This window comes from Apiospora marii, assembly GCF_038362585.1.
Source record: "Apiospora marii strain CBS 49790 chromosome Unknown utg000006l_segment0_segment0, whole genome shotgun sequence".
NCBI classification, from domain to species: Eukaryota; Fungi; Ascomycota; class Sordariomycetes; order Amphisphaeriales; family Apiosporaceae; genus Apiospora; species Apiospora marii.
In genome coordinates this window covers 662514-684498 of record NW_027117378.1, presented here as the reverse complement: position 1 = coordinate 684498, position 21985 = coordinate 662514, and the positions used below count along the sequence as shown (strand labels likewise).

Below are 21985 nucleotides of genomic sequence, written 5' to 3'. Positions count from 1 at the left end.
ATAATACAAATACGTGTATGGCCCAACCTTGGTGGCAACTGAATTGTCGTAGGATGTTTGTATATGCTAGGGTCAACTCAACAATAATGATGCCTCAACCTCAGTCACCAAGCATCAAGAATGTAGTACTCGGATGATGAGCTTGTACCAGTATGATTTATATGAGGGGTATTCTGGGTTCTCCTCATCACGTCTACTCCATTGGCACGTGATGTAATGATACATGTATTTGAACTCTGTCCTCGCAAAGACGCACACCTGTCCAAGCGAGCGCCTGTGTCTACAGCCGTCTTCAAGAGTGAGAAGCTTCCCCATTGCCCTCGCCACTGATCTTGGCCCTCAGCCACTCCGGCACAAACGCCTTGACCTTGAGCCTCCGCGCCCCGTGGCCCTCCTCGTCGCCACCCCACTGCATCAAGAACTCCTTACTCGGGTCAAACGCCGCCGCCGCCTCCGCCTCGCCCGGCAGCTGCACGTCCGTCATCATCTGCAGCCGGCAGAGCCCCAGCCCGACATTGCCGACGCCGTCGAGGAAGCTGCCCGCGCTGCGGCCCTTCCGGCCGGTCCGGCCTATGCTCGAGAGGTGGGGTACGTCGGCGGCCGACAGACCATCCCCTTCCTGACCCTCTCCTTCTAGGGCTGAGGGCTTGTACTCGAGCTTCTCGGGCGGCGCCTCGTGCTCCCCGTACACGACGACGGGCAGGATCCGCTTGCGCACGACGCCCCGGTGCTTGGTCCGGATCGTCAGCTCCTGGCCCAGGTAGCAGCCCTTGCGGAAGTCGATGCCGCCCATCCAGTCCATGTTGGCCTCGAGGGGCAGCGCCGCGTCGGGCAGGATCTCGGCCGCGCCCTCGGCCACGCCGTCGAGGTACCGCCGGATCCGGTACACGCCCACGTCGCTCGGCTCCGCCTGCACGTTGGGGTCCGACTCTGGACGACCCAGCACGCGCAGGCCCATGGTCGGGGACCGCGGGTCGCGCAGGACGATCTTGCCCTGCTGGTCCGGCAGGAGGTCTGTGATGAGTCGACGGTTCGTATCCTCCTCAGCTGTTCCGTTCTGGCCTGTGGCGCTGAAGGCGGCGTCGTTCCAGGCCTGCCATACCGCGCACTCCCCAGGCTCGAGGAGCTGGATCTTGAACTTGCTGCGGAGCTTGTACTTCTTGAGGTGGCGCATCAGCGCGCCCGCCCGCGCGTCGTCGCACTCGATCAGGAACGACGTCGGCGGGCCGTCCTCCTGTCCGCCGCCGCCCAGGCCGAGCGTGTCCGGGTAGACGAAGACGTCGTACAGCACCCGGCCCGTCGCCTGCAGGAAGCCCGTGTAGAAGCCCGCGCGCCCCGGCGTCGCCAGGTCGTTCATGTTGGAGGTAATCATGCCCTGGAGGAACTTGGCGGCGTCGACGCCGGCGATGGAGATGATGCGGCGCGAGGGCAGGGCCGCGTAGCCCGACGAGGGGGGCGGGGTGGTCGGGGCAGGCCTGGTGACGCTGTCGTCGCTGTTACATCGCGAAGTGCTCGAGAAGGTTCGGTTCGGTAGGCTGAGGCAGGCGCTGCAGATGAAGGAGCCTCGGGTCTCTTGCCGTACAGCGCTCCGCCGTAAAGCTGCTGTCGCTGCTGTCGCAGGGCGCGCGCCTGCGCGTCGAGGCAGAGCTTGCATCGCGGGGGATGGGGATCGCGCTGTGCCTTATTGCGACGAGGCTGTGTGGGGTTTGGTAGCCTTGTGACGTTGAAAATGGAAGCTATACCTGTGTCACTTGCTGTCTAGCTACATGTGATCACAAGTGCGACTGTCGGCGATTGCTCAAAGTCCGCATTCAAAGCATTCACACACACTCGGCCGATGATGTCAGGCCTTGGTTGGTTGGCGCGCAGGAATTGGCGTTAACCGGCCGTTGCGGAAATTTTGGTGGGGGTAACGGACTTTGGCGGTCTTAAGACACCCGACCGCCGAGAGAGACTCGAAGTACCGCAAGCACCTACCAAGACTGCCCTGACGGAGAGAAGAAGGCACGGGTCGCCACTAGGAGCCACATGATGACCGTAACATATCCAAACGGTGCCGTTGATCCCCTTCCGGCCGGCTGATCTTCTCCGATGGAGGGTGGCTGTATCATTTTGCATTTGAGCAAGCAGGCAGGCCCAGGGACCACTTCTCCCCGTGATCGTAAATAGTCGAAACATCCTGCCGCGTGTCCCGGCGGCAAAAGTCTTCGTTATCGAATGGTGATTCTGATATGAGCGAAGGACTCGGGATTAACTGGAGCCTCCCCCATCTGCCAACTTGCCAACTGCCCTACCGTCTCAGGGAGCCAGGAACAGGGCAAAAGCCGGAGTGACCTCGGGCTTGTCAGTTGAGATCTCGTTTCCAATCGATCGAGATAACCAAACAAGTGTGTCTCTGGCCGTGGCGTTTGGTCCGGAGACCGTTTGAGGCCCTTCGACCCGCCCAAGTTCACCAGCCACTCGAATACTGCCAGCGAGACTACAACTATTATGCATCTACATGTGCATACTACTAGTAAGTAACAGTGCCAGGCGAAGACTGGTTACGGTACTGCCAATTTCGGCATAACTGTTTGTAGTTACTCGCCCCATTGTGCCTGGAGCCTCTTGTGCGCAATATTGATGTCGGGCTACAGCGACGACGACATGCTGCATATCTTCTGCATCCGACGCCCCGGAGAACCATCAGGAAACATCCTGCGATGGCCCCAAAGGGCAATCTCCCCTACTACATATGCACCGCGATGGACTCGCTGACCGCCTTCCGATGATGGGGTGTGTGGTGTGGGTGGCCCGCCCACCTCACTCACACCTGAGTCGGCCCCAGCTAGGTGCTAGGTGTTCTGCTAGGTGACAATCAAATCTATCTTGTTTGTCCCGTACTATTAGATTCAGTACCATGCTTGAGCCTCACATGGACAGGCTCAGGACACACGCTGCAAGCTGTTGGTGCCGTGCCATGGCTATCGACAACCACTAGTCTCTGTCCGGGTGGTGCGCCTCCCTCCACCCGGTTTCGAAGCTGCATCTCGATAGGAGGCCACACGAGCCTCATTGGGTCTCAGATAATCTGGAGAGAGAGAGAGAACGGTGATTTCCTTTGGGCAAACAGACGCCGCCCGCCCACATTGCCGGTCAGGCACAGCCAGATCGTAGCCGGACCAAGGTAAGACCCTGTGCTTTTGCCGGCTCTCTCTGCCAACTGTTTCTCCGCCCTTTTGTGCACAAGTCGACAGCCAACCAGCCAATGGGCGAACGGATGATGCACCCGGCCTGCCTGCCTCCAAGACACACACACGCGCACAAGGAAAACACCGCCAGCTTGGTCGTCCCGCCCTATCAATCAGCCCAAGCCACCGCTGATCAGCTGCCAATCAGGACGAAGGGGGACTGCCGGGAAGTGGTGCACACACCCAGCGCATCACCAGGTAGATGAGATTGCATGGTGGTTGCGTATCTTTGCTGCAGAAGGGCGCCGGCCGATGAATCATTCACCGCAATTCCGCCCGCTACCACGACGGGCTGATGCGACCTTGTAGCGGTGGGGGAGAATGGCCCTCGCCGAACCCCCATTCTTGGCATTGAATATGAGGTAGGTATCTAAGATGCAAGTAAGTACCTAGGTACATAGGGATAGTGAATACTGGACAGCCCACTTGGCAGTTGTTATGGCGTATGCAGAGATCAATTGTACGCGCTTAGGTAGCGCTCGATAGCAAAACATCAATTGCTGGATGTGGGGATGATTGCTCTACTCAATCTAATCTATCAAGGCGCGGGAGTGCCAACTTTGGAGATCCCGGCCGGCGGCTGGTAGGTGGTAATCGGCCGATCGTTACATCAAATTGCCAGGCACAGGGCGGCTACCCAGGCATATATGTGCGTAAGTCAAAACTGGGGAGAGCAGAAGTTATGCCTTCAACTATTACTACAGGCGCCCTGATATAGGGCCTCGAACGCAAACGGCTCTCGCAAGGCAAAATGGGCCTCTTCCCCTCACAAAAACGTAGGAGAGCAGCCGGTTGGGCGAATCAGACCCGGCGAAAGTGGGTTGTAGGGCAGATTGGTTTATGTGTATACACCACCACCACTTATCTTAAATTTACAGCGCATCAGCAATCCAGTATGGCACATCACATATGTAAGGCAAACAGGGCAGCCAGGCAGCACGCAGCACGGACTAGCCAGCAGGGCAACATAGTAAGTAGATTGTGACTATGCGACCAGTCAGCATGAAGGTTTGTTCGGACAGCGCTTGGCATACATACTCGCATACTCGATGGATAGTGTCCAGTTTACTGCCGCGACCTTGTGGAGATTAACACGCTCAATACATAGTAGGTATTCTGTACACTGCATTCTGGCCCAGGGCAGGGCGGGGACCGTCATGACACAGCATCTCGGAGTGGGATAGTGGGCCAAGTGGGCGTTTGCAACTGTCGAGGCCGTTTCGGTGTTCTAGGCCTCCGGCTCTGGCGTGGCTCCTGCGTGGCTCCTCCCTTGCGGGGAATCAGCCGAGTATCAGCCCTCCCGGTGTATCAGCGCCGTCGTTCACTGCAGGGCCAACTAAGGTAGGCGGTAATTTCCAACTACCGGTACACCTCGACCCAGAACGGGCAATACTGCTTGCTGTTTAATGTGTAATGAAATCACAGGCATCCGTGGTCGATCGTATGTGATCGATTGGACGTTAGTCGTCGATTGTTGACTTTTGTGAACACGCAAGCCCATTCGCGTTGGGGTGGAAACAGGAAGGACCCCCATTGGCGGTTATTACGCGTAATACTTGTACACGACTCTCTTGTGACTTTGTGACCCGGTCACGATACGGGTAACGTATACTTTATGCCGGGGATATACGAATGCACAAATACGAAGCCCAACCCAAGGGAATTAGTAATATGCGCAGATTAATAATGAATGAGACAGTCAATGTCAACTGCCCGTGTTCCGCAGAGTCGGAGAAGATGGCGGTGGGTGTTCATGCAGTCAGCAGGCAAATGATGCAAAGCCAGCAAAAGACACTGCTTACCGTTACACCTCATTTGGGGGAAACGAAGATAAGTGCTTATTCGCGACCGCAGAGTCGGGAGAAAAGCTGCGGGATGGGCATGAGTAAACACCGCAATGATGCGCGGTCGTCCTGCTGACCACCGCACATGCTGGGTAGGTGGTGGTTGGTCAGTTTACAGGCCAGCAGGGCAGGGCACGTCTTGGAGAAGCTCAAGCCGGCGATGGAAAACTCGCATTTCCGCCGTTTGCGAATTGCCGCATTTGGCATTTTGATGCAGGGTCCTTCCTTCCCGTCCTTGTCGTCGCCGGCAGGAGGGGCAAACGACAGAGAGAGAGGAGGATCTCCGTTTCCGTAGTGCAAAGCCGCGGCATCTGGTTTCATGGGGGAGGGTGTGCCGAGAGGAGGGAATTCGGTACTTTCGTGATTTCTACCTACATACCACTTACGGCATCTACTGTATGTACAGTTGGCATGCATTTCCCAACAAAAAGAACCGACGTGATCGTACTATATTGTCGTGTGTATCGTCAATGGACAATGCATAAGCGGTCGAAAACGAACGACTGTTGTTAATGGCATCGTATGAGAACGGTTCGTGTGTTGCATAGTCCAAGACCCCCTCTGTCTCTATGAATAACTCTGGTAACGGAGACCTGGTTACGGAATGATATTCCCAAGGGGCCAGAGGGGGTTGTTGCATTGAGGCACGGCTCACGGGATTGACCGTTCGACGTTTCGCTCGCTCGAGGCCCCCGCCGTGCCTGCCTGCCCCCCGCCCCGGCACACCACGGCCAGGAGAAATCGTTTGGCCTGCCCTGACAGCTTAGCACGCAGCTTGACCTTGCTTGACCTGAGCGAGCTACCCGCGGGGCCCAGTAGCCAGGCGGATCAAAGGGGGAGACGAGTGAGTTCCTTGATCAATGCCTTGTCGTATCGATACCCCACAAACCACCGATAGATAATCAATGCCAAGACCAGGGCCAAGCCAGCCAGCCAAGCGAGGAACGAGAGATAGAGGCTGGCTGGCTGACCTTGACCCCGACTTGGCTTATCGTCACTTGGGAGCAAGTGTACCGAGGTATTAGCCTACTAGGAGGCACGTAGCGTATCGTATTGCACAGCAATCAATCATCCAGGCACCGTGGAATAATAAGACTTCCCCCCCTCATCTGACCACGTCGGCAATCAAGCTAGAAAGGAGGGTCTTATTACACATAGGCAAGCGGGCATCGTCAGAGGGCGCGCGCGGGCACATGGCTTACACAAGTAAGAATTGCGGGCATGGATCTCGGCGCACTTGACACAGGCACCAGCCCAAGGACCCTGCGGATCTGGAAGGGATCAGCCAATAGCTACGTGCCATGCTGCACGAAGGGCGGCCGCCGATTGGCTGGGCTACCATCACAACGTCTACTGTAAACGGTGATGGGAAGTGATAGTCCACACAACCAGTCAGCACGGGGGGACGCGCATCCGACGACGTCCACCACCACCACTACCCCGTAACAGCACACCTAGTGCATTGCGTTCCGAAGCGCGCGAAGAGGGCACACGGCTCACGGAGTTACGGGTGAATTTGAGTGTGCACGCAATGCGAATGGTTGGTTGCGGGTAGGCCAAGCCCAAAACGCAGCAACCGACGGGACCAAGCTAGCTGATAAACTAAAAACCCAACTGGTGTCGTTCCCAATCCGCGTACCCGTACCAAGCGAAACGGCATTCCGTTTCCCAAGGAGCTAGCGAGCAGCCATGGGCCATACGAGGGCGCCAAGATGGTACGTTTGCTCGCTATGGGCAACGAACAGACTAGCGTCCAAATGGCGACGGAACGAAACCAAGTCATCAGCTGACGACGAGAAAACGGTAAGTCGAGGACACGAAAGAGAGAGAAACTAGATCGATAGATAGGGGGAGGGGGTTTGGTTTGAGTGATGACGAACGGCATGAGTAACCTGGGGCAATCCAGCCCCGTCTCCCGTTCTCTTTTTCGCGAGAAGAGACGAATTCGTCGAAACCTTGAGGGGCAGTAAGCAGGCAAAACGGTTAACCGTCAATCAATCAATTGATCAATCAGTGAGCCTCGGTGGGAAAGTATGGATGGATGAGCAAGCGACCAGCGAAATCTAGGCCCGCCCTGGCGAAACGCGAATTCATTCATCAGTGTTGGTATGACATAACAGGGTTGGTTGGATGGAATGGATGGCGGCGGGATTACCAAAGCAATTCCATCATCCATCATCCATCATCCTTTGACCGGCTGCGGGAATGAACATCACCAAAAAAGCTACATAGCTTCGCTCGGATAAGCTCCCACCCACCAGAACCCGAGAGAGGGAATGATGCGATTCGGCAATACGGAATCTCCAGCAGGTAGGTTAGGTACCTTTCACGCAGTAGTGGTGACCTCAGTAGCCGTCGTAGACTCCAAAACGGAGGCAAAGGTTATTTGATAGTTTGGAACGGTAGGTACATCACTACGCACCCAACGTCGATCCCGAACGCAATTCGCGAGCCGGACTCGCTTACCGAGCAGCGCAGGGCGAAGCCGCGAACGATGATTCGATTCCTTAGCTAGTCCTTCCGACGATGATTCAGGCGGGAGCCATTTGTCGGATCGTCTCCGATGGGGGATGGATTACATAGCACCAAAGTCAAAGGAAAGAGGACCCAGAGGGCGTTTCGCTCGTTGCATTAGCTAGCACAATACACGCGGTTTGACGCACAAAAGGGCGAGAGAAGCTTGCCTGGAGACCCCAAAGTCCGATGTCGCATTGACGCCATCTGCGAATCAATCAAGCATCATCGGCCGAACTGGGCTTGGGACTAAATGACTCGATAGAGTTGCCTGGTTGGGGATGATAGGCGGTGATATGATGTCGATTGGGTTGATCTAGATTCTTAGAGTCACAGGACTGCGGGCAGTTCACGAGTTGCAGTAATCATGTTTGGGCAAATTTGTAGTTTTGGATTTGAATTTGTATTGTATTCTTCCACACTGGTTAAGTATTGCAGTAGTAATAATTGTGACTGTGATGAAGTTCCAAGACCACTCGACCATTCAGCTCAATTGTAAGAGCCATGGGAGCGATCAGCGCCCCGCCATCTGTGTTCTGAAGCAACCTCCCCGTGATGTGCCAATGCAATCTTCCGAAAGCTCCCCCGCCTTCCCCAACTTGATAAAATCCCTTTCTGTGAGTGGTGAAATCCCCGTTCTGTTCAATCCAGAGTACCAAAGCTCCTTGAACTGTGAGCTGCTGTCATAGAGCTCTGCTGCTATAGCCATAGCCCCAGTCCGTAGTGATGATGATGATAGTAAAAAACAAGGAAATGCAAAAGTTCGCTGCGCTTGTAAAACATGCCATGCCGTCGTGGTATATTCGTTTTGTAACGCCGCCCAAGATGCAAGAGTGAAAAAAGACACGAGAGGAGATGATGATAAAAAGTGACGAGTTGGTGGTGGGGTTGTCACTTAGTAGACCGATATAGCAGATACTAGGCGGTTGGGGTTCCGCGGCGGCAAATAGTATCCATCGTTGTAGAAATCGGACTTGTCATCATCCTCGGATGCTTTCGGGTCGTAGGTCTCGGTAGCTGTGCTTTCCCTCCGCTTCTGGGTGAATGTGGGTATGGATGCGAACGGGGGCGAGGGCGGCATGGATTCGTCCTCCGATGATTCGGAGTCCAGGTCGAGCTCGGGCGGTGATGCGGAGTGCGATGGCGATCGTGTGAGTGTGAGCGCGGCGTAGTCCTCCTCATCATCCTCCTCGGCGTCGTCCTCGTCATCCAAGACCTCGTTCACTTGTATCGATGGTAGTTGGGGTGTGGCGGGTGTAGAGGGCATGCGCTTCAGGGAGACGACATCGGCCATCTCAATGTCCTCGTCCTCCTCGTCATCAAAGTCGCTGTCGTCCGAGTCGGACTCGGAGTCGGAAGAGTCGGCCTCCCAGTCCTCCTCTGCCCGGTTTGGTACAGAGTCGGCCCATTGGATGTGCCTCTCCTCGTTGCTGTTCTTGGAGCTGGCGCCGCGGACGGATTGGTTGAACCAGCTCTCCTGTTCCCGCTCAGCTTCGGCAAGGTCGAGCATCAGAGAGTCGAGCAGGTTGGCGTGGCCGACGAGGAGGCGGAGGTTGTGATCGGGTTGAGCAGCCTCGCGAGAGAGCTTGGCCCGGGCCTTGTGGGCCAGGAAGTATGTTTGTGTGATGGACATCTTCTTGGAGGGTATTGTGGAAGTAGGTTGTTGTGTGTTGGAGGAAGTAGTGTGTAAGGGAGACGAGAAAGAGGTTGAAGTCACCATTTTGACTGATGAGAAGAACAACACGATTGTGTGGTCTGTGTCTATTATGGTGCAATGCAATGAGTAGCAGGCAGGCAATTTTTCTTGTCGACCTGTGAGTCAGGCAGCGGAAGCGACTAAGGCGTGCCTTTTTGTATAATTGATGTAAGGCAGGGTTCAGCGGTCCCAGAAGCTGGATTCGGTGGGGGGCCTGCCAGGGTACCGGAGTACCTTGGTACTTCGCGAGATGAGACAGGGATAGGTGCCGTTTTCGGTACCTGGTACGGTCGAGTCGGATGAAACGAGGCTCGTGAGCAAGTCCCAAGAGAGGTTAATATATTGGGTAGCGCTGCCAGTTGTTGTTGTTGGTATGTTGATGCCGGGGCAGGTAAGCTTTGCTTTGTTTGAAGATGGTCAAGTTATATCTATTATTATAGAATATCGTATGTGTTCAAGAATCTCGAGAGGAGAAAGGGAATGCCTGGCCGGGCGGAGGGCAATGGATTCTTTTGTAATGCTGGCGAAGAAAACCAAAAAAGACCCGCCTGATGGAGGGACCGAGAGGGGGGTGTGCAGGGAGTAAAGTCGCTGTTCTCATGTGTCCACACACCGACGTCTCGGTCTTAAACGGATCAGAAGACAGACGCCGGAGGGAGCGGCCGGACGAATTCTGTGCTCCATGCTGGCTACATAAGCAGGTCGCCAGGTACGGAGTACTTCTTACTTTTTGCTTTGCTTTGCCTGCTTCCTGGCTGCCCGCCCGCGCGCTCCACAGAAAACCACAGGGCCACCCACAGGCTTGGTGCTAGGCCTTTGCTAGGTACTGCTAACCTGGTATGCAGCTGCTTGTGTAATCCACGTATATGGGCGGTGTACATGTAATCCGCCGCTTCGCAAGGTAGGGAAGTAATAAAAGTGCGTATTACGAATTATGCCCAGCTGCTGGAAGCTTGTCGCCTAACCCCAGACGGCTTTCGGGTTTTCCATTCCCAAGCCGCCCGTTACCTCCTTTTTCCATTGATAGTAGGTATCGTCCCCTGATCGCATCGTCTCGTTCTCGCATAAGAGTGGTAGCCGTCGTACCTACTTTTACCTTGATCCGGTGCCTGTCTCGTGGCTATGGGCGGAGCAGGGGGGCCCAGCAGCATCTCCATGCTGGATCTTGGCCCTGCCAGCAATGGCGGTTTGGCGGCTCCAGCAATCCATGGATCAAGCGCTCCAGTTGCTTTCATAATTTCTTGCGCATTCTGTAAGCCACAATACACGTACCTTCAATTCATCACCATTACCCACCGCACACAAAAACTCTCCGGGTGGGCATTGGTAACAACGTCCAGCCCAGCCAGGCCAGCCGTTCTGGCCAGCCAGCCCATTGTAATTGTTCCAGGTACATTAATACCACGTAAAGTCCATGGCTTAACCCCAGCCCGCGAACCCAAGTCTCCCAGCCAGTGACATTTGTACTGTAAGAGTCACCGTCGCTCCGTTAGTTGGCTCCTAGTGCGTGCATATTCCCTCCCGCTGTGACTCGATCTCGTTCCCCTGGGATCATTATGTATCGGCCTCGGCTTTGGCTCGGTTGCTGATGAATCCCTCCGAGCCCGTTCCTCGTTCGTTCCTGTCAGCGATGTACCTGTCATAAAACCTGCGCCCAGGGCTCCGCTCTTTCCAGAGCGCCGAAAAGAATAAAACAGGCCCCCCACTCGAACGGGTCACTATGAGAATCGGACTGGATTGCTCAGCATCGCAGCCAACGTCCGATTAATAATTCCTACCCAACTGTGGATGCCTGCAAGGTCTGCACACACGCACACCCCCCTCCAAGGCTATAGTCGTCCATTGACTTGCGCTTCTGTTCGCTTCCCTCTCATTTGAGGTCTGAAACGAAAAGAATGGGATCGAATCACCGTTGAGAAGGGCCTGGATTGACTTCTGGACCGAGCATCCAGATGAGATGATCGACTATACGATTGCACCATAATAATCCATTGCGCCCTGGCCAGTAACAGCATCACCCATGACGCTTTCGCGATGACACGCATCAAACGTGTATCGAGGTATCCAGTTTCACATTAGATAAGCCACATGATGCCGGGCCAGTTCGGCGTGTACCTTATTCTGTAGGTCCCCGTCCAGCACCAGGGCTTTGTGTGCCGTGCCGCATCTACCGTACCTTGGTTTTTTGTTGCTGTGTGTACTATGCTGCATGTAACGTGCAATCGCGTATGACTATTCTGGCGGTATACCCAATTGCATGCGTGCGCTCTCGCCATCTCCTCCTTCGTTTCTACTCTCTGCTGCGCTGCAGGCCGTGTACAGCTGTGTGTGTGTGTGTGTGTGGGAAATCAAGTTGCGGTGCATAATGGGCTCACCGTTGATTCGACGTGTGGCTGTCTCGCCTGCAGCTATTTTCACTCTGACATGGGATGAATCATCGAACATCATGGCCCAACCGAGCTACCGGAACGGTCGCAGAGTCGCAATGTCGCAGGTTGCAGGTCGCAGCCCGTGTCAGTCGTCCGCCTTTTCGGGGATGACTCGATACGACTAAAACATGTCATCTCGTTTGAACATCATGAAGTTCAATCTGTCCCCTTGGCCTCCTTGGCCGACCTGCCGCCTATACGACGTACTTCTGAAGCGACGCCATTGGCCGAGATCCCGAGATCGTTGTGGCTTTGCACTTTTTAGCACCCTGGCCTGCCTCGCCTGCCCTACAGAAGCCTATCTAGGGTAGCTAGTGATGACGGACACTCCATGCGTATTCAGTTTCGTCGTCGTGTTACGACGCATAACGAGAATGTGTCGTTATGCAACATCGTATCGTATTGGCATTGGCTGATCGGATTGATCATTTCCTTCATTACTTTTCCTATTACTTTTTTTTTTTTTTTTTTTTTGGGCTGTGGTTTGGTGGTGCATGCTGGCAGTTGAGCCAGGGGTCGTCTTTTCTCAACTCAATGATATGCGCATGGGTAGCCACGTCACGCCGGTGTGGTGCCCGCGCATATCCGGCCTGAAACTTTGAGCTCTTGCTATTCGACGCTTGCGGCGAGGCCATCGTCAAAGGGCCACCGCCCTAACCTTGTGTCCCCTTTTTTCTTCTTAATTTTACCCCCCGTTTGGCAGGCAATTATTGGTCTCTCTCGCCAGGGGTCCTCCCCGCTAATGTTTCCACGATGGTTACGAGGAGACAAATAGGAAAAATAAGGTAAAAAGTTGGGTCACTTGACCTTCTAGGCCCTTGTCTCGTATTTGCTGAGCTGGTGAAGCTTGGGATGATTTGCGCATGCAAAAGTACGGCGGTGGAGCGCCCATTGTATAAACTGCATACCGCCTGTAGGGCTGAGGAGATCATCAATTTGGCTACTGCCGCAAGTCAGTACTTTAGCCAGCCAGCCCAACACGGAAACTGGTCGGACCAAGCCACGCTCGAGCGCCTCTCGTCTGCCACTCGCTTCGGTCATCTCCTTTGAGACACGACAGGAGCGTAACGTAGCAGCGCCGCCGGTTTCTTCTGGTTGGTTGGAATACTAGAGACAGCAATGTGTATTCCAAATCTCATTACCGCCTTTGCGATTAGGTTACGGACACTGCATGTCAGCTTTCTGTTACCCAGCCACCATCAGGTACCATTGGGTTCAGTCGAGGTTTCGATAATGGCTGCCTGCTTACCTGATAGTTTGCTGGAACTGGAAATTGGAAGCGGAGTCATACATCAAATTTGCCTACAATTGTTCGACAAGAAAAAGGCACACACACACACCCCCCCTCACCCAGCCCAGTCCCGCCAAGCAGTAGGGCCTGATCAGGCAGCCAGATTGGAGGATACCTTCTGATCACTTGCGACACGCCCAACGGTTCACCGGGGCAACGAGCATGCCGCCGCGTGGCCCAGTTCGGTTTCGTTTTGATGAGCACCATATGTCTGTCTCTCACGGAGGTTGGAAGCGAAGGTGATGGAAACGAAACGTCGCCCAGAGGCCGGCATTGGGTGATCTGCTGCCCTCAAGTTTCCGACAGATCTGTCCCTTCTCGGCGTCCAGAGTGACTGATAACCTCCGAGTTGCCGGCACGTGCCCGCGCAACTCGGGCTTCCGGGTTCTCCATTTCGAGGAATTCCAGCAGAGATCAGCCCAGCCATTGGATGCAGATCATGCAGATTGCTTGGTATGTACTCACACACTTGTGAGTAAGCCGGGGGTTGGCTGCTACTGATAAGATTTCGGAACTCGAGGATCTAAAATGCAACGCTTGCGACCACGCCGCTTCGCATCTTCGCAGTCTCGCTATCGCGGATGTCGCGAAGACAAGCCTCCTTATCAAAGGTATATTGATATGCCACGGCTATCACGGAACGGGACACTACTGCGATGAGTGACGGCCCTGGTCCATGACATCAATCAAGCATGAGGAGCCAAGTGTGCGCCAAGCTGTCTTCTTCGATATTAAACATGACAATGCGACATTGTTTATCAGATGGGCTCTTTTATTCCAGGTAACCGCGATATTCGGGCACCGCTGGCTGATGCGCGCACTCCGCTAGCCACGCTCCCTGCACCGTACCATATTTTCTATCACAAGTCACCACTTACACCCCTACCACTATCCACCGCGAGAGGCACAGATTGCCAGGTATGTCACAAAATCTTTGCAGCCAAAAGCAAAATTCTGCAAGAAAGCAGCAGGGCCCCTTGCAACTGCTTTGCAAATCTTTCGCTACCCAAGCCTGATTTGACATCCCAAGGTGGCCCGACTGAGGGGTTGGAAAAGAGATTGGAGTATTACCTAGCCGCCGTCAATTTCCTATCGTAACCCCCTCCCCTGGCGCTGGACGCTATCCAAAAAGACAGGTGACAGTCGATGGAGCAAAAATGGCTGCTCCGCTAGTTCTCTTTCCTTAGTTCCAATCCGACCACCTGGTGCAGCCGCTTGGCCGCTCTTTCCATCCTCTGCCTCGTGCACGCCCGCAAACGCATGCGCGCACGTACGCACTCGCATATCAGCCGTGTGGTGCAGGAGGCACGCAAAAAGTCTGCCCTGATAATGTGGAGCAGCAGCGAGCGACAAGTACAACGCAACTCAATCGGGGATATGGCATGTCTGGTAAATCCGAACGCCAAGACAAGCGCCGACGGTTCTTACGACCGGCTGAACTCTACAATTCAATATGCCACTTGCTTGCCAATCAATCCAATTACGAAATGTCCCCCTCATCAGCTGGAAGAACTAACATCCCCCCTCCTGACATGAACCAGCCCGAGCCCGTCTTCCGGCTCGGGTTTTGGATGCTCCTCAAAGTCCGCTGGACGGTCCCGAGGAGGTCATTTGATTTGTCCACCTACAATCCTGTACGCACACCTTGACACGTCTTTGTGTCGCTTGCTGTGCTGTCAATTCGGGATTATCTAAGTTTCCTGCTTTAAGCCCCTGAGAGTTTTGTTTGGTTGTTCCCGAGTGACCTTGTCTCGGCTCGGGGACGGCGTGTCTCTTTTCTTATCCTCCCACTTCCCGTTTGAATCAAAGCCAAGCCTCAAACCCGTTCAAAATGCCGTCATCGCGTCTTGAAAAGGCTGGGCGGAACGGATGTCAGACACGTCAACTCTAAAATCAAGGTTTTCTGGTACTGTAATGGGTGACTTGATGTGGAATCAATCCGTTTCTGCGAACGGAAGCCATGTACCTTTTGAACAAATCCCCCTTTTGACCCCAGATCGGCGATCGATGGATGCCTCTCGATTGATGCGGCTCCCTTCCCGCAACTCAAAAGCTACAGAAGATGCTAGCGATGTAGCTTACTTATGCGGCCCAGTAGGTAACGATCCGTTTCAATGAGGCTTTTCGGAAATGGACCCCTTCTTCGGATACCTTATCCCATCTTTAGGTCGGGGGATGGGAAGTCTAAAGTCGGATGTCATTCTTATTTGCGCTTGAGTATATCAGACGAGTTGATGGGCTCGGGCAGCCCAAGCCCTGCCTCTAAACTCATCCCATCCGGGTTGCCGGTCCCCTTCTAGAACCCAGGTGGGCATCGACAGTGAAAAGCACGCAACCGCCTTGAATCATGCCCAGCGCCCCCATGGTACGGGAAAGTGGTCTTCAGTGGTTGTTCCCGGCTACCGGCGCTGCAGCCAAGCCAGACCGGCAGGCTTGTCCGTGGACGACGTCACTATATTCGAGTTTGGCACGGCCGCCGCGGGGGCGCAAGCAAAACCGTGCCTCGTCGACGACGTGCGGGACCCCCGCCTTGGCGCCCGCTTGGGCAGATGCCGCGCACGCCGCATTGCGCAGTGGGTGGGTTGAGTATATTTGGTTCCCGATCTCCCCCTTTCTTGGTGATCTAGGCCAAGAACCTCTGTTCCTCCTTGTTTCGCCATACTCGATGGTCCGAAGCTGCTTGGTTATTGGTTTTCGATCGTGCCGGTCTGTTTGCCGCGGCCGGTGAGGGGGTGTTGTTTGTCCATGAGGCCTTGGCTTGCCTACCCGCCGTCCAGTCTTCCAGGGGATTGAGATAGATCGGGCACAGGACATAGGGACACAGGGAGTTTACTACACCGAGGATGAGGGGTCTTCGTCCTCTTGGCAGGGCCCTCTGCTGATCGCATGCCTAATATGAAGCTTCTTTGCCTTGACCCTGGGATCCTTCATCGGGCTTGGCGGTCGTCCATCTCGCAGCCAACCAGACCATGCCTGTGCTTACGTTACGTGTTCCTGAATCTCGTCCTTGGGATCTAATTGACCCCTCTTCTCTTCGTGCTTAGGGGTCCTTGAGCTTCTTTTACAATTTCACCATACCTTGATATGTTTCAAAGTTTTGCCAATGCACTGCAGTTGTATGGAGGCGCCATGGGGTGGTTCCTTCATGAAGATAACTCACTTGTACATTACATTACCGTTTAGTACGGAAAAGGGGTCTCCGTACCTGGGGACCACGAACCGCACTTGGGATGCGCTTGCTGCTCGGTCAGGAAATAACTATTTCATATTGCATCCCGTTGCGGGGGTCAAGCAGACCCGTCCGGGCAAGCACCGGGACCCTCTATTTACCTGTGTATGTGTGGCTGAGTAGGTGACGTGAGCACGCGTCGGCGTATGACGGAGACCCCCTCTGAACGTGTTATCGGGGCTTGTAACGGCGCCGAGCCCGAAACCCGCTTCCGATCCCCTTGTGCACATTGCATGCCTGCAAGTATCCACGAAGCTGGGCATGCAAAGTATAGAGAGCAGGAATGCCATATCTGGAACTGCGCAGATCTATGCACCCACGCGCAATCTCTTTCCCACTTTCTCACTCCGGGATTGTGGTTCGTAACTGCACTCACCGACGGGCAGGGGAGGATGATGACAGTTCACGCTGGAAAAGGAAACCCTCAAGCACCCGTACCCACATTGGCAGATTGTGTACGAAGGGTAGGGAAGGGGGAAAAGCAGTGCATTATGTATTTGTCAAGGGCGCATTGCGAAACTGGATATGTAAGCAGGCATGCTGACAGTACATACGATACGTAAGTACTTCTCTCTACGAGCAACAGCAACAGCCTACGTTTCCCTTGCGACAGCGTCAGCTGAAGTAATACACACCGACCCGGCCCCCATCCCCTTCCATCCTTATCCTCCGGACCCCGCCCTTGAGGGGCAAAGAGGCTGTGTTTCATGCTAACCCAAAGGATGCGAGTGAGCAGCTAGCTGGACGCGACAGGGTGGCCACGCGATAGGGCTGAGCTGTCGTACTCATTCATCCCTGTCTGCCAGGGGTTGCATGGGAAAAGAGATAAGCTGGTGGATTGGCGTAGTCGCTGCGGTCAGCTTACGTCCATTTCATTCGGCGCCGTGTCCTCGGTGTCCTGATGTGATACGATGCAATGGAGCCGCATAGCCGGTCGAAGCATCCGGTTCTGGTTAGGCGCGTTCGTTATCGTGAGTCTGACAAATTTCCCGGGATACCAATTGGAGTGGAAGGACCAGTGGACCAGGAACTGAACGAGATTCAGGAATAATGGCAGTGGAATAATGATAGTGGAATAAAGGTAGTCGCATAATGGCAGTGAGATAATAGCAGTAGAATAATGCAAAATGTCTAGAATGACTGTACTCGTACCCGGGATCACTCGGAGCTATTGGAATAATGTTTATTCCATTAGCCATGGTACTTGTCGGATAATCTAGGTTAGCGATCATTCACGGGAAGTATTATACCAAGAGCAACAGCTATAGTCATCAAATAAAAACGCTTTTTGACACCATGCGCCAGTCTATGTGGTAGGTCTATCGTGGATTAACAACCTATTGCCCAATTAATCATGAAATGCAGCCGAATGCCCGCGGCGAGAGGTCCAGATCTAGGCTCGCAACTTCTGCATGCCGCGCTTCCTCTTTCCACCAACCTCACGGTTCTCCTCCATCTCCAGCAGCGCCTCTCGCTTCTTCTCACCGACCAGCTTTAGAGCGTCGCGAATAACGCGGGTCTCGAGGTTGACGTTTTCCTCCTCCCAGGCCTCCATGGGCCGGCCCACACGCTTCTCGATGGCCAGGACGAGATCAACGTCACGCTGGCCGACGAAGGAGACGGCGTCACCTTTACGCCCCGCACGCGCCGTACGACCTATCGAGAATCAGCGTTAGTATTTACTCTTTTTGGAGTGAACATGATCAAGAGGGAACAAGGGAAATTTCTTGAATAAGTGGATACTCCGTCCCTCACGATACACGGGGATAATGGGGAATAAACACTAGACGATAGGGAGTAACACTGGACCGAGAAGGAATAAATGCCGAATTAAGAAGGAATAAACACTGAAATAGGAGGAATAAACACTGGAATAGGGGCAATAAACACTGGAATAGGAGAAATAAACACTGAAATAGGAAGGAGTAAACACTGGGATAACGGGCAATAAAACTGGCACAGAAAGGAATAAACACCCAAAACCACTTACCGACTCGGTGGATGTAGTCGTCCGGGTTGCGCGGCAGGTCGTAGTTGACGACCATGGAGACCTCGGGGATATCGAGACCACGAGCCGCGACGTCGGTCGCCACCAGGATACGTGCCGCCGAGGCGCGGAAGCGGCCCAGGTTGTTGATGCGCTCGCGTTGCGGCAGCTTGCTGCTGAGCGAGACGACGCGGTGGTCCAGCAGGCGGAGCAGGTGGTGGAGGTACTCGCACGTCTGGCCCTTGTTGACGAACACGATGATGTTCTTCTCGACGTTCTGCTCGGTCAGCAGGAAGGTGTGGAGGTAGTGCTCCTTGTGGGTGACGGGGACCTGGATGTACATCTGGCTCAGCGTCGACGGGATGGCGAGGGCCTGGTTGTCCACGACCGAGACGAAGACGGGCAGCTTGCCGGGCTTTCTGGGCCGGCTCTCCAGGGCGCGGACCTCGGGGGTCATGGTGGCGGTGAAGAGGAGGGTCTGTCTCTCATCTGATGGCGGAAGAGCACCGAGGCACTCCTCCAGATCGGGGACCATGCTGCCAGGGCCATCGGATGAGAGAAGGCGATCGGCTTCATCGAGGACCAAGAACTTGACTCGGTTCAGTCCTGCAATGGTATCTTGCCCAGAACTCCGGATATGGTCTGCGAGACGACCAGGTGTTGCAATAATCAAGTGCGGCCTCTGTGCTAATGCAATCGCTTGAGATCTCATATCCGCCCCACCTGTTATCAAACAGGCCTTCAAGGTCTGGGCGGCCGAGATGGCCTTGAATTGTTCAAAGATTTGCAGTGCCAATTCCCTGGATTTGTTAGTTAGCGGCAAGGAAGAGAGTCTTTGGCGTAATTACATACCTCGTAGCAGTCAGAATAACGGCGAAGATGCAGCTAGGATCCTCGGCGAGTCTTTGCAAGATGGGCGTGGCGAATGCGACAGTCTTTCCGGAACCCGTCCTACTGCCACCGATACAGTCCTTGCCCTGCAGAATTTCCGGAATGGTCTCCTTTTGGATCTTCGTGGGCCGCCGAATGGCCATGTTGGATAGAGACTGGACGAGCCATGGCCGTAAGCCAAGTGACTCGAACGTAGTATTCAGTTCCAGGGGGACATTGGCTGGGGTGGTGTTTGTTACGAGGTCGAGGTCAACCGGCGCGGCAGGTGCCTGTGTTGCCTTGGCCGGTGCCTTCCTTCCGACTCGCGAGGGTGCCGCTATGGAGGAGATGATTCCGGCTTGATACGGCTCATCGTCCACCGGATCGACTTCAACGTCGATGCTCACTTTGCGCTTCTTCCTGGGCGTATCACTGTCCAGCGAGTCCGAGTCGGATCCAGACAAGGAGGCGGCGTCGCTTCCACTCTCCTCTTCGCCGGCACTCCCAGCAATGGAGACGGACTCATTATCCGAGTCGGACAACGGTGACGCGAGTTCCTTTTGGGGAATTCTGGGCGCCATGGTGATCTGAATGGATTGATGTGAAAATCTTGGTGAGATTTACAGGTGAAGCGACAAAGTTCTAGTGGGGTCGGCATTTTTTTTATTGGACTAGGGTGGAGCTGGCAAGCGACCGCTGGAATAACCACCATTTACATACCTTCGATTATTCCACTTACTCCTCGATTATGCGAGGGAAGTAATGTATTAGAAATTCCATTTCATCCAGTATTTATTCGATACATTTCATGAGATAATTTTCCACCGGAATAATCGTTTCAATTGGAGTAGTAGCTCCTTGAGATACTTGGCCGGTTTGTTCTTGCAGGGGCTTGCTTAGTCGGCCAATGAGCGCCGGCAATCGCGTATAATTAGGCGCTCGGCGCTTACAGAATCGTACTACGGCGAAGGAATCCGGCTAACAGGGGGTTTTCATTGATAACTTTCTCAGTACTTACTCCATGTACATACATCTACCATGTCCTTGGTGCATACTGGCTATTAACCTAGGAATTAATGCAGTCGTTGTCGGAATCGTTCGACACAGTGCAAGCCTTGCCATTGCCATTGCCTTCCAGGTGGGGTACACAAACCCCGGAAGCCTGGATGGTTGAGTCGGGGAGTGCCCAGTTGCTTCCGAGCCTACCATCGATCCAAGTGGCCTGGGAATTAATTGGATGTGTGATAGTCCCCCCTTACAGCTACCCATAACATTTTAGACGCCAGCAGGGCCAGTGTAGGCAGAGGATCGGCGCAGTGCAATCGTGGTTGGAACACGCCGCATCGATTCCTTCATCTCGTCCGTCATGCAATGGGCCTGCTTGGGGCAAGCCAAGCGATCATCTTGCCCAGGGGGCCAATGCGACCCCAGCGATGGCCAACCAGCCAGCCCGCAATCACTGTATCAATATCGAAATCCGCAAAGTCGTCACTCGATGTCGCAGTTTCGCAATGGGTCAAAACAAATCAATATCCTATGGATGTGCTGTCTCAATTGGCTCGCAGGTGGGTTAATCGTCCGACAATTGCGAAAGGCAATAACAATGTATCGGTCCCATCAACGAATGACACTCTGTTAAGCTTGAGCAAGAAGACAGCTATCCACGATGTTTCGGATGACCTCCTCCTGATTCGCCCATGTTCGAGGAGGGCGGACAACGGTCGTTGAGGGCACGCAGAGAATCTGAGACCTGCCTGTTCTTCCCCTACCTACATGCAACCCATTGGACCCCATCTTAATTGCATATGACCCTGCCGAGCTCTACATAACCACCTCGGCCAGTGCCGACAGGAGAAGTTGGAGTCAAATGTTTCGTTTGGAGCTGGCGACCGGTGTCAGCACTACTGGCACCCATATGCTACACGAAAGGACACTGCAGCATTTGGCGTTATCAAAAAGTGCGTCGCGAAAAAGAAGCAGAAAGCCTTCGGCGATCCCATACCAATGTCGCAAGTCGAAGTACCGTAGGCAAAGTCCCATGTAACGTTGGGTACGCGCATTTGATACACGTCAATTCCGCGGCACGGTACATACGGGCTTTGATGAGCGGCATACCTGGGATGGAAATGAGCGACTGGTGAATCTTACTCATCCGTCAGCTCCTCTGTCAACCCGTCATTTTACCATGACACTGGTGATGCTGGGCATGCCGGGGCACGCACACAAATGATCAGCGCCAAGACGGCGAGTCTGGCAGCGCGATGCGGTTGCATGCGGCGGTAGAGATGAAGTGAGGGCGGAATGCATCCTGCACTGCTTACCTCTCATAACTACTGCCTTACAATGGCCGACTCTCGACGTCTCCTTAATGCACACACACTTGGTCGCCTTGGACTGGATTGGGGTGGGGGTGACATGGCTCAATTCGGCGAGGAGTGGCGGCTGCGAGGTTCGAGGTTCGCAGAGGCATACCTAGTCAATGGCCATGCCTATGGGTGTGTTGATGTGATCCGAGTGGTTGGCTACAGGCCCGTATGTAGTACGACGGCGAGTGCAGCAAACAATGGCTTCACCAGACTTCGTACATAGCATCTGATCATCTCAGCCGTTGCCCGCAATTTTCACACGAATTTCGCTCCTAGCACCGTTAGCCGCCAGGCCTTGTCTCAAACTTGGTTCCCCATACCTTTTGACATTGCCAGTAGGGGAATGTGCCAGTCGGATTCAAGTCCTAGCACAGGAAACCGACGCTGGAGGGGTTAGGGCCATCAATCAAAGCAGTTACTGGCGACCCCGCTAATGCACCCGTTGCACTTCGGTCCGTCGGCCAAGTTGGACCACTAAGTACATCTCAAGGTACGGAATATGTACCTTTGAAAGCAGCCCCCAGCTTCA

The 21985-nt window shown here is 54.3% G+C and overlaps 5 protein-coding genes across 5 annotated transcripts; 1 reads left to right on the top strand and 4 right to left on the bottom strand.

Moving 5' to 3' along the window:
* Window positions 1-292: 292 nt before the first annotated feature.
* PG985_009974 (transferase CAF17 mitochondrial) lies at window positions 293-1654 on the bottom strand (the record flags this gene model as incomplete). Its single annotated transcript, XM_066829742.1, has 1 exon — window positions 293-1654. The coding sequence occupies one exon, from the start codon at window positions 1652-1654 to the stop codon at window positions 293-295; it is 1362 nt and encodes a 453-aa protein (XP_066682132.1).
* Window positions 1655-5068: 3414 nt separating this feature from the next.
* On the bottom strand, window positions 5069-5395 carry PG985_009973 (uncharacterized protein; the record flags this gene model as incomplete). Its single annotated transcript, XM_066829741.1, has 1 exon — window positions 5069-5395. One exon carries the CDS (start codon window positions 5393-5395, stop codon window positions 5069-5071), a length of 327 nt encoding a protein of 108 aa, XP_066682131.1.
* Window positions 5396-8483: 3088 nt separating this feature from the next.
* On the bottom strand, window positions 8484-9221 carry PG985_009972 (uncharacterized protein; the record flags this gene model as incomplete). The annotated part of the gene is made up of 1 exon (XM_066829740.1): window positions 8484-9221. One exon carries the CDS (start codon window positions 9219-9221, stop codon window positions 8484-8486), a length of 738 nt encoding a protein of 245 aa, XP_066682130.1.
* Window positions 9222-17626: 8405 nt separating this feature from the next.
* PG985_009971 (ATP-dependent RNA helicase DBP8) lies at window positions 17627-19671 on the bottom strand (the record flags this gene model as incomplete). The annotated part of the gene is made up of 3 exons (XM_066829739.1): window positions 17627-17889; window positions 18224-19020; window positions 19073-19671. 3 exons carry the CDS (start codon window positions 19669-19671, stop codon window positions 17627-17629), a joined length of 1659 nt encoding a protein of 552 aa, XP_066682129.1.
* A 1762-nt stretch (window positions 19672-21433) lies between these two features.
* PG985_009970 (uncharacterized protein) lies at window positions 21434-21853 on the top strand (the record flags this gene model as incomplete). The annotated part of the gene is made up of 2 exons (XM_066829738.1): window positions 21434-21622; window positions 21680-21853. 2 exons carry the CDS (start codon window positions 21434-21436, stop codon window positions 21851-21853), a joined length of 363 nt encoding a protein of 120 aa, XP_066682128.1.
* Window positions 21854-21985: the final 132 nt, after the last annotated feature.